This window comes from Hypanus sabinus, chromosome 14 (assembly GCF_030144855.1).
Source record: "Hypanus sabinus isolate sHypSab1 chromosome 14, sHypSab1.hap1, whole genome shotgun sequence".
Taxonomy (NCBI): domain Eukaryota; kingdom Metazoa; phylum Chordata; class Chondrichthyes; order Myliobatiformes; family Dasyatidae; genus Hypanus; species Hypanus sabinus.
The window spans coordinates 102,741,428-102,753,888 of NC_082719.1; the positions used below are offsets into that span (position 1 = coordinate 102,741,428).

At 42.0% G+C, this 12,461-nt stretch overlaps 2 protein-coding genes across 2 annotated transcripts in view; one reads left to right on the forward strand and one right to left on the reverse strand.

Annotated features, from left to right (window-relative positions):
- The window catches only part of ska1 (spindle and kinetochore associated complex subunit 1), a 79,226-nt gene that overhangs the window by 47,955 nt on the left and 18,810 nt on the right, over positions 1-12,461 (reverse strand). The gene's annotated exons all lie outside the window — the stretch shown is intronic.
- The window catches only part of cfap53 (cilia and flagella associated protein 53), a 44,032-nt gene that overhangs the window by 27,340 nt on the left and 4,231 nt on the right, over positions 1-12,461 (forward strand). The window contains exons 6-7 of the mRNA XM_059989736.1: positions 6,011-6,227; positions 10,996-11,098. Coding sequence (XP_059845719.1) covers positions 6,011-6,227; positions 10,996-11,098 — 320 coding nt within the window. The remainder of the gene's footprint in view (positions 1-6,010; positions 6,228-10,995; positions 11,099-12,461) is intronic.

Here is a 12,461-nt window from a genome sequence, read left to right on the forward strand (position 1 = left end):
TCACCCAGGCCATACTCTTTTTCTCACCACTGCCATCAGGTAGAAGGTACAAGAGTCTCAGGACTCACACCACCAGGTTCAAGAACAGTTACTGCCCCTCAACCAGCAGGCTCTTGAACAAAAGTGGATAACTACACTCATTCTATTTCTAGTGTTCCTACAACTGATGACCTCACTTTAAGGAGTCTGTATCTTGTTATTTCATACTCGTTATTTATTTTACATTTGCACAATTTGTTGTTCATTGATCCTATTTATGGTTACTGTTCTATCGATTTGCTAAGTATGCCTGCAGGAAATAAAGGGTGACATGTATGTATTCTGATAATAAATTTTATGTTGAAGTTTGAAATTTTGACACTCCTTCTCTGCCACCTGTCCTAAACCTCTAATTATATATCTAAAATTAGGTTTTTCTCACTATACATATATTTTCACAGTTTGGGACTTCGTGAAAAATTGGGAGCACTTAATAAAACAACTCCTCCTCCTACTGCAGTGGAGCCAGTGTATTTTTCCAAGAGACTTAGATTCCATACCTCACAGCCAGCCCTTCAGTTTGTCTCCAGAAGTACAGAAGCACAGCTTTGTGGGCCAAAGGGCCTGTATTGTGCTCTAGGTTTTCTATGTTTCTAAGTAGCCCATCTTCCTCTCCCAGAGATGAGGTCTTCAGAGCTACTGTTAGTGTTTCTGTAACTCTGGGTTTTTATGGGCTGGGGTTGCTAGCCCCGTGCCCAATCCTCCTCATTTTGCAGCTGGGCTTCGGACCGTCCATGGTGAAGTGATATATGGTGTGTTGGCCTTTGGTAGTAAGTGTATTGAGTTCCAGAGCCACATGGTAGTGTTGCAGCTGTGAAGGAACTCTTCAAAACTATTGCCTCAGAAAGGCATCATCCATCATTAAGGACCCTCACCACCCAGGACATGCCTTCTTCTCATTACTACCACCAGGGAGGAGGTACAGGAGCCTGAAGACACACACTAAATGTTTTATGAACAGGTTCTTCCCCTCCTTCATCAGATTTCTGAAAGGACAGTGAACCCATCAACATTGCTTCACTATATTCTTGATACTGGCATGGATAGCGAAATGGTTGACAGGCAGGAGGCAGTGAGTGGGAATAAAAGAGGCCTTTTCTGGTTGGCTGCCGGTGACTAGTGGTGTTCTTCAGGGCTCATTATTGGTACTTTTCACAATATTTGTCAATGATTTAGATAATGAAATTGATAGCTTTGTGGCAAAGTTTGTGGATGATATGAGATATGTGGAAGGGCTGGTTGTGCTGAGGAAGCAATGCGATTGCAACAGGACAGAAAAATTGGAAAAATGGGCAAAAAAGTGGCAGATGGAACACAGTGTTGGGAAATGCATGATAATGCATTTTGGTAAAAGGAACAATAGCATGGACTATTATCTAAATGGGGAGAAGGTTCAAACATCAGAGGTGCGGAGGGATTTAGGGGTCCTCATGCAAGACTCCCAGAAGGTTAATTTACAGCTTGAGTCTGTGGTAAAGAAGGCAAATGCAGTGTTGGAATTTATTTCAAGGGGAATATTAAAACAAGAAGGTAATGCTGAACCTTTATAAGACACTAGTCAGGCTGCATTTGGAGTATTGTCAACAGTTTTGACAAAGATCTCAAAGTGTGTGTTGTCATTGGAGAGAGTTAAGACAAGGTTCACAAGGATGTTTCCAGGAATGAAGGGGTTAACATATAAGGTGCATTTAGCTTTGGGCCTGTACTCTCTGGAATTTGGAAGAATGCGGGGGGGGGATCTCATTGAAACCTACGGAATGTTGAAAGGATTAAATAAGAGTGGATAAGGAGAGGATATTTCCTATGTTATGGGTATCCAGGACTAGATGGTACAGCCTCAGAATTGAGGGGGGGACCCTTTAGAACAGAGGTAAGGAGGAATTTTTTTTTTAGCCAGAGAGTAGTGAATCTGTGGAATGCTCTGCCACAGACTGTGGTGGAGGCCAGGTTCATGCATATATTTAAGGAGGAAGTTGATTGTTTCCTGATCGATCAAGGCATCAAAGGATATGGTGAGAAGGCAGGTGTATGGGGTTGAGTGGGATCTGGGATCAGCCATAATGGAATGGCAGAGCAGACTCAATGGACTGAATGGTGTAATTCTATTCCTATGTCTTATGGTCTTATGTCTTATATTTTAATCTTTGTGAGATGTATTTTCTAAAATATTTCTTATTGTAACTTTTAGTATTTTTTAATATATTGCACTGTACTGCTGCCACAAAGCAACACATTTCACAACATAGGGTGGGTGGGATTAAAAGGGAAGGGTGGTATTACGACTCAGGGGAAGTGTGAGACGGGACTGACCGGAGAGCTTGTCTACTGAGGCTGTATGTGTGGAACTGAGGAATGAGAAAGGGATGACCATATATTATTGACCTCCTGCATTCAACAGGATTCAGGGGAATAACTTGTAGAGAGATTGCAGACTCTTGCAAGAAACAAGATTGTGATAGCAGGTGATTTTAACATATATTGACTGTAATGCCCACACTATAAAAGGACTAGATTGGACAGTGTTCAGGAAAGGGTCCTTAATCATTACATGGAGGTCCCAACCAGAGGGAGTGCAATACAAGATCTCCTTTAGGGAATGAGGCAGGGCGGGTGGCAGAAGTTTGTGTAGGGGAACACTTTGCATCTAATGATCATAATGCCATTAATTTCAATATAGTTATGAAGAAGGATAGGTCTGGTCCTTGGGTTGAGATCCTAAATTGGAGCAAGGCCAATTTTGATGATAGCAGGAAGGATCTGGCAAGTGTGGACTGGGGTAGGTTCTTTGCAGGCAAAGGTGTACTTGGTAAGTGGGAGGCCTTCAAAAGGAAGAACTTGACAACTCAGAGTTTGTCAGAATAAAAGGCAAGGATAACAAGTTTAGGAAACTTAAGTTTTTGAGAGATATTGAGGCCCTGGTTAATAAAAAAGAGATTCAGGTATAGGCAGGTAGGAACAAACGATGTACTTGAGAAGTATAAGAAATGTAAGAGAACACTTAAGAAGAAAACCAGGAGGGCTAAAAGAAGGCATGAGGTTGCTTTAGCAGACAAGGTGAGGATGAATCTTATATTAACAACAAAAGAGCTGCAAGGGACAAACTTGGACTTTTGAATTTTAAAGTGGTCATCAATGCATAGAGGAGATCTTAAAAGGATTTATTTGCACCTGTATTTATTCGGGAGATGGATACAGAGTCTATAGAAGTGAGGCAAAGCAGCAATGAGATCATGGAGCGTTTACAGTTACAGAGGATGAGATGTTTGCTGTCTTAAGGAAAATTAGGGTGAATAAATTCCCAAGGTCTAACAAGGTTCGCTCAGACCTTGTGAGAGGCAAGTTCAGAGATTACAGGGGACCTAGCAGAGAGATTTAAAACATCCTTAACCATCAGTGAGGTGCTGGAGGAATGGAGGATAGCTAATGTTGTCCTGTTGTTTAAGAAAGACTCTTGGAATAAGCCAGGCAATTATAGGCTAGCATCAGTAGTGGGAAAATTATTGTAAGGTGTCCTAAGGGACTGGATATATAAGTATTAGGATAGACAGGGACTGATTAGGATTAGTCAACATGGCTTTATACGCGGTATGTCATGCCTAACCAATCTTATAGAGTACTTTGAGGAAGCTACCAGGTAAGTTGATGAAGGCAAGGAAGTAGATGTTGTCTATATGGACTTTAATAAGGCCTTTGACAAGGGCCCAAACAGAAGAGTAGTGAAGAAGGTTCAGTTGCTTGGCACTCAGGTTGAGGTAGTAAATTGGATTAGACATTAGCTTTGCTGGAGAAGCCACAGAATGGATAGCAGATGGTTGTCTCTCTGACTGGAGACCTGTGACTACTGGTGTACCACAGGATCAGTGCTGGGTCCATTGTTATTTGTCATCTATATCAACGATCTGGATGATAATATGGCTAACTGGATCAGCAAATTTGCAGATAACATCCAGATTGGGATGTTTGCAGAGGGATCTGGACAAGCTGGAAAATGGTAGATACACTCTGGGAGGACAAACCAGTGTGGGACTTGCACAGTGAATAGTAGGGGTCATTGAGGTGTGTATTTTCAGAATAGAGGGATCTGGGAATACAGGACTGTAACTCATTGAAAGTGGCGTCATAGGTAGATGGGTCGTAAAGAAAGTTTTTGGCACATTGGCCTTCATAAATCTAAGTACTGAGAACAGGAGCTGGGAAGTTATGTTGAAGTTGTTTAAGACATTGATGAGGCCCAATTTGGAATGGTGTGTGCCGTTCTAGTCACCTACCTACAGGAAAGATATCAATAAGATAGAAAGAGTGCTGAGAAAATTTACAATGATGTTGCCAGGACTCGAGGTCTCCAATTATAGAGAAAGGTTGAATAGGTTAGGACTTATAACCTAGAGTGTAGGAGAATGAGGGAAGATTTGATAGAAGTGTACAGAATTATGAGGGGAAAAGACAGGGTAAATGCAAGTAAGATTTTTAAAATTAAGTTGGGTGAGACTAGAACTGGAAGTCATGGATTTTGGGTGAATGATGAGCTGTTCAGGGGAACATGAGGGGAACTTCTTCAGTCAGAGGTGCAAGAGTGGAATGAGTTGCCAGTGAAAGTGGTGAATTTGGGTTCGATTTCAACATTTAAGAGAAATTTGGATAGGTACATGGATGGATGGGGTATGGAGGGCTATGGTCCCATTCAGGTCGATGGACTAGGCATATTAATAGTTCGGCACAGAGTAGTTGAGCCAAATGGCATGTTTCTATGACTATAGTGTTCTCTGACTCTATGACATATGTTCGTGATAATAAACCTGGTTTGTCTTCAGTTCTGGTTGCCTCATTTATAGGAAGGATGTAGAACATTTAGAGACAGTGCAGAGGAGATTTACCAGGATGCTGCCTGGATTAGAGTGCATGTCTTACGAAGATAGGTTTGAGCCAGCTAGGCTTTTTTCTTTGAAGCAAAGGAGGTTGAGAGATGACTTTATAGAGATTTACAAGATGAGAAGAGTCATAGATCAAGTGGATAGCCAGTGACTTCTTTCCAGGATGGACTAATACAAGGGAGCGTAATTTTAAGTTGATTGGAGAAAAGTATAGGAATGAATTTAGAGGTAGATTTTTTACACAGTGCATGTGTAGAATGCATTGCCAGGAGTGGTGGTAGAGGCAGAGTTAGTCAAAGATCAGCTATGACCACTTTGAATAGTCTAACAGACCTAGGAGACAATTAGTGTGCTTTTATTTTCCCAATTTCACAGTAAAAGGCCCAACTCTAATTTTTGGATCAAACCATCTAGCTTGAAAATTGATGGGACCCTGAGCTCTAGGCTTTGAACTCTAGATTCGCTGACGAAGGAACCCCAAACTCCATCCCTCAAGCTCTAGATTCCCAATGAAGGGACCCTGAACTACAGATCTCAAACTTCAGATTCACTAATAAAAGGACCCAAAACTCCAGGCCTCAAACTCCAGACACACCAATGAAGGAACCCCAAGCTCCAGGTTTCTATCTCTGGACGTGTCAATGAAGGGACCCCAAACTCCAGCCCTCAAGCTCTAGATTCCCAATGAAGAAATCCTGAGCTCTAGGTCTCAAACTCCAGACTCGCTTATAAAGGGACCTCAAACTCCAGATTCACCAATGAAGGAATCACAAATCTGGGCATCAAACTCTGGACTCGCCAATGAAGGGGCCCAAAATTCCAGGCCTCAAACTCTGGATTTGCTGATAAAGCGACTCTGAACTTCAAGCCTCAAGAAAAGCGTCATCCATCATTAAGACCATAAGTCATGTATGCAGAATTAGGCCATTTGGCCCATCAAGTCTGATGATAAAGAGAAAGAACAAACCTGATTCCTCATGGAGAGGTGGTATGACCTAGGGGGCATGAGTGACCAGAAGGGAGGAAGCTAATGTTGCTCAAAACCATGTTAATTTTGTTTTGATGATTATTTTAATCTTTAATTATTTTGTTTATCTCAGATGGACCTAAGACGAGAACAGCAACTGTACCGAAATTACTTGGCCCAGAAGGCAGAGGATGAAAAGCGTCAGGAAGAGGAAGCAAACCGGCTCATTGAGGCGGACATGGAGAGAACATGGGCCAAACGCCAAGAACAGGTGCGCTTGAAGCAAGAGGCTCAAGACCGCCTCCGGAAGGAAGTGATGGAAACACGCAAACTTCAGATTCAAGAGAAATGTAAGAATCTTGTTTTGCTTTTTCCCAATCATTTTTATTCTTTTGCCAAAGTCTATATTTGAGTTCAAGAGTCATGAGGTAATGTTGCAGCTCTATAAAGCTCTGGATAGACCACATTTCGAATATTGTGTTCAATATGGTTGTCTCATTATTGGGAAAGATGTAATGTGGAAGTTTTGGTAAGGCAATGTCCAAGCAAGGTTAGCCTGGAGCAGATGTAGTCAAGTGAGATCTTTGAAGTGAGATTACTGGAGACATCTCTGCTTGCTACAGATGAGATGGGTGGGGGGTGGGGTGACTTTAGCAGTGTTTCTCAAGCCAGATGAGTGAGGCCTCTGCAGTGAGACTTTTCCAGAAAGGTCTTCCAAAAAACATCCCTTTACACAATAGGAACTACTAGAGACAGACGAAATTGGAATAGCTGAAGGATGAGAAATACACCCAACTAAGGGGCAATTGTTTTACTAACTTCAAAATATCATTGGTTGTCAACTTCTAACACCTGTATTGTGAATGGCAATTGATCTTGCAAGTAAGGAATTCAAACATGTACAGTTTACCAAATGGTCAATATCTGTAACTGATACACAAGTTCTGTATAGAAATGGTAGTTTTCTGTCCTGGCTACAGAGCAGTGTTGTAATAGGGGCCCCACAGTTCTCCTTATGCACAAGTAACATAAACAGTGTGTGAGTTGTAAGAGTGCATGTGTTCTGGGCTCAGTTATTGTAGTTATTTTATTATCGGCGATGACAGTAGAAGATTTAGAGATGGTACAGAGGAAATTTACCAGGATGCTGCCTAAATTGGAGAACATGTCTTAGGTTGAGCAAGCTAGGGATTTTCTCTTTGGAGTGAAGGAGGATAAGAGGTGACCTGACAGAGGTGTACAAGATCAAGTGGATAGCCAGAGAATTTTTTTCCCAGGGCTAGTATGAGGGGGCATAATTTTGAGGTGATTGGAGGAAGGTATAGGGGAGGTATCAGGGGGAGTACAGACTAGGATCTGCAAGAGAGGAAATCGAGTATCTAGTTGCACAGGGAGATATTGAGGCCAAGGTTTTGAGGCTTATTGATTGGTTTTGAGGGAATGATAGTATTGAGTGCTGAGCTGGAGTCAATGAAGAACATCCTGATCTCTGCACCTTTAGTATTCAGATGTTCCAGGATTAAGTGAATAGCCAATGAAATGGCATCTGCTGTTGACTTGTTGCGATGGTAGGCAAATTGGAGTGGATCCAGGTCGCTCCTCAGGCAGGAGTTGATTTGCTTCATGACCAACCTCTCAAAGCACTTCATCACAGTAGATACAAGTTCTACTGGATGATAGTCATTGAGGCAGTTTACCATGTTCATCTTGGGCACTGGAATGACTGAAGCCTGCTTGAAGCAGGTGTGTATCTCAGTCTTCTGAAATGAGAGGTGAAGATGTCTGTAAACAACTCCAGCCAGTTGATCAGCACAGGTCTCAGTACTCAGCCAACTCATCGTCTGAGCCAGATGTTGTCTGTGCGTTTGCCATCTTGAAGGATGTTCTTATGATGGCCTCAGTGACTGAAATCACGGGATCATCAGAGGCTGAGGGAATTCATGAAGGTGTCTCCATGTTCTGTCGGTCAAAGTGAGCATAAAAGTCATTGAACTCATCTGGGAGTGAAACCTTGTTGTCATAAGGGGTCCAAAACTTCAGATAAGGGGCCCAAAGCTGCTCATGATACTCCATGTACAGTCCGACCAATGCTTTATAAAGCCTGAGCATTACATCCTTGCTTTTATATTCTACTCTCCTTGAGATGAATGCTAATATTGCATTTGCCTTCCTTACCACTGACTCAACCTGCATGTTAACCTTTAGGGAATCCTGGACGAGGACTCCCAAGTCCCTTTGCACCTTTGATTTCTGAATTTTCTCCCTGTTTAGATAATAGTCCACACCAAATCTTTGCTATTAAGGCCAAGGTCCCATTTGAGTTCTTAACTATTTGTTGGATCTGTTTGTTAATTGTTTTGTGATTCATGCACAAGGACACCTAGATACCTCTGTAATTCGCTCATCTGCACTCCATTTTGATGAACAGTTTCAGCCCAAAATGTCTATCATCCAATTTCCTCCAGAGATACTGCCTGACCTGCTGTGTCCCTCCAGGGTTATGTGTGTGTTACATATTAGTAAGACACCAAAGACTCTCTCAAATTACTATAGATGTAGGGAGCATTCTGTCTGCCTCACCATCTGGTCTGGAGAGGCCACTGCACAGGATCAGAAGATGCTGCAGAAAGTTGCATACTCAGATAGTCCCATCATGGGCAAGAGCCTCCCTAAGCTGAAGGACACCTTCAAAAGGTAATGCCACAAAAAGGTGGCATGCATCATTAAGGACCCTCCTCACCTGGGACATGCCCTCTTCTCATGCCTACCATCAAGGAGGAGGTACAGGAGCCTGAATACACGCACTCAGTGACTCAGCAACAGCTTTTCCTTTGCCATCAGATTGCTGAACGGACAATGTACACAGCCTCACTACTTTTTGCCCTCTCTTTGCACAACTTATTTATTAAATTAAAATATTTCTTAATGTAATTTATAGTTCTTTTTATTTTGTATTGAAATGTACTGCTGCTGCAAAACAACAGATTTCATGACATAAAGCCAATGATATTAAACCTGATTCTGACTCTGATTGAATGGTAGGGCTGGCTGGAGGGGCCAGGAGACCGACTCCTGCTCCAATTTTCATTTGTTCTTGTGTTATGAGTTTCTTTCTTGTATTCCAGTTGTGGCAGTTTTAATTTAGAGTCTCTTAAATGTTGTGCCTCCACTAATCGCTTTTCTCATGTGCTCTACCTGTTTATTCAAAGTTCAAAGTGAAGATATCGTCAAAGTACATACAGTGCCTATAAAAAGTATTCATCCCCTTTGGAAGTCTTCATGTTTATTTTTTTACAACACTGAATTACAGTGGATTTAATTTGGCTATTTTGACACTGGTCAACATAAAAAGATTCCTTCGTGCCGAAGTGAAAACAGATCTTTATAAAGTGATCTAAATTCATTACAAATACAAAACAAAAATTGATTGCATAAGTATTCATCTGCTTTAATATGACGCACCAAATCATCACTGGTGCAGCCAATTGGTTTTTGAAGTCACATAATTAGTTAAATAGAGATCATCATGTGTAGTCAAGGTGTTTCAATTGATTGTAGTAAAACTACATCTGTATCTGGAAGGTCCAACTGCTAGTGAGTCAGTATCCTGGCAAAAACTACACAATGAAGACAAAAGAACACTCCAAGCAACTTCACCAGAAGTTTATTGAATAGCACAAGTCAGGAGATGGACACAAGAAAATCTCCAAGTCACTGAGTATCCCTTGGAGTACAGTTAAGTCAAACATCGAGAAATGGAAAGAACATGGCACAGCTGTAAATCTGCCTAGAATGGGCCATCCTCAAAAACTGAATGATCATGCAAGAAGACTAGTGAGGGAGGCCACCAAGAGACCTACGACAACTCTGGAGGAGTTCCAAGTTTCCGTGGCTGAGATGAGAGAGACTGTGTATACAAATGTTGCCCAGGTGCTTCACCAGTCACAGCTTTATACTGTTGAAAAAAACTCACATGAAATCTCGGCTAGAGTTTGCCAGAAACTCTGAAGTCACACACTATCCTTCTTGCAAGAAGGATAGGGGACTCTAGAAACCTGCTGTCAGCAACCTTTGCCCCAGTAGGGGTGATAGGGAGAAGAAGAAGATGATGACCCTTGGTTCAAGAGCCTGATGGTTGAGGGGTGATAACTGTTCCTGAACCTGGTGGTATGGGTCCTGAGGCTCCTGTATCTCCTTCCTGATGGTAGCAGCAAGAAGAGAGCATGGCCTTATTCCGTTACTCTAGTCCTTATTCCTTATTGCATTATTCCAGCCCTGATCACTTTGGTATAAGCTGACAGATTCCTCTTTGCTTTCCTTTTCACAATTGGACATCAGGAGTGTCCTGTCTGGCTGAAACATTGTGTGGTATGGAGTCTGCAAGACATCAGAGCACAAGAACCTACACAGGATAGTAAAAACTGCTGAGAGGACCATCGGGGTCTCCCCCCACTCCATTTGTAGACAAAGTTTTGTTGAGGAGCCCTACCACCCATCCCACAATCTGTCTGACCCACTACCATCAGGAAGGAGGTAGAGGAGCACCAGGACTAGGACTGCCAGACTGGGTAACAGCTTCCTCTCAGGCTCTGAGACTAAAGAACACCCTGCCACCACTGAGCTTTTGTCATAAGAACAGCGAATGTTTACTGTACTCTTTACTGCTAACCTGTGCTGTGCACTGCATCCATTTTGAATTATATTTTATTAACTTATTTATGCTAATATTTTGTCTTAAGTGCTGTGTTTGCTATATGTTTTGTGGATGCACCGTGGTCAGGTGGAACATTGTTTCATTTGGTAATATATATGTACCGTCAGATGACAATAAACTTAAATGTGATTTGACGGAGTTATGAGCAATCCACACACATAAAATATTGGAGGAACTCAGCTTGTCAGGCCGAATCTATGGAGAGGAATATGATAGGGCATTTTGTGTGTGTTGCTCTGAATTTCCAGCATCAGCCCAATCTATTGTGTTTATGAGCAATCTACCTTACAGATCTTCCCAGACCTGGTGCTCATGCTCCCAGCCTTCTCTCTGCCCCTTTTTGAATGTCCAGTGTTTCAATCTGGGAAAGAGGTTCTCAATAAATGTTGGATGTCTGTTTTCAGTGGAGAGAAATGTGAAGTCCCCACAACAACTGGCAGCTGTGCGAGCAAAACTGGACAAGTCTGTGGAAGAGCAGAATCAAGTGGAGGAGGAAAAACTAGCCAGGTAAATTTGTGATTTGCTTTAATTCTATTTATTTATTTGTTTTTGTTTTATTTAGAGATACATCCCCTTTTGGTCCTTTGAGCCACACCACCCTTCAGCCCACCAGTTTAACCCTAGCCTAATCATAGGATAACATAATCACCAATAAATCTCCTAACTGGTATGTTTTTCAACCGTGGGAGGAAACCCACATGTATATGGGAAGGAACATACAAGCTTGCTTACAGAGGGTGCCAGAGTTGAACTCTGTACTCTGACACCCCCGAGCTGTAATAGCTCACCACTACGCTACCATGATGCCCACTTTTCTCCAGTGACTACCATCTCCATGATGGATCAACTACATTGCATTTAATGGGTTGAACATTCAAAGTAAATTTATTATCTATGTAGAAATATATCACCATGTACCACTCTAAGATTTTTTAATTGCGGGCATTTGCAGTAGATAAGAGGAAACACTATAGAGTCAGTGAAAAAAGTATACACAAAGATTGACAAACCAATGTGCATAAGAAGGTAAACTCTGCAATTACAAAAAAGTCATAATAATAATAAAGTAATAAGTAATATTTAGAACATGAGTTGTAAAGACCTTGAAAGTTAGTCTGTGGGTTGTGGCAGCAGTTCAGAGTTGAGGTGAGTGAATCTGGTTCAGGAGCCTAATTGTTGTAGGGTAATCCTGTAACTGTTCCTGAAGCTGGTGGTGTGGGTTCTAAGGCTCCTGCAGCTCCTGGATGGCAACAGAAAGAAATGAGTGTGGCCTGGATGGTGGGGAACGTTCCTCTCAATCAACCCAACACCTGTCACCCTTTTGATTCTGGGTTGACTTTGAATCTGCTTCACCACAAAACTACTAATCCATTTCTGTAGCATTAGTAAGAGCAGACTTGTTGGGCAGAACAGCCTAAATCAGCTCCAATGTCTTACGGTCTTGTGGTCATCTTTGCCTTTACCTTAATTCCAATTAACTGGTAGTGCAGCAGTTAGCGTAACTCTTTACGGTGCTAGCAATGTGCCAATCAGGGTTTGATTCCTGCCGCTTTCTTTAAGGAGTTTGTATTTTCTCCCTGCGACCACATGGGTCTCCTCAGGGATGCACTGTTTTCCTTCCACATTCCAAAAACCTATGGTTGGGGTTGGCGAGTTATGGATATGCTACATTGCCAGAAGCATGGCAAATCTTGTGGGCTGCCCCCAGCACATTCTCATTGATTTGATTTGATACATTTCATGATATATTTCAATGTTTGATGTACATGTGAGAACATGTTTTATGTTTTGTTCAAAACTATAAACTTGCTTTGGAAAGGGTGTAGAAGAGGTTTACCAGGATGCTGCCTGGAAAGAGGGCATGTGCTAT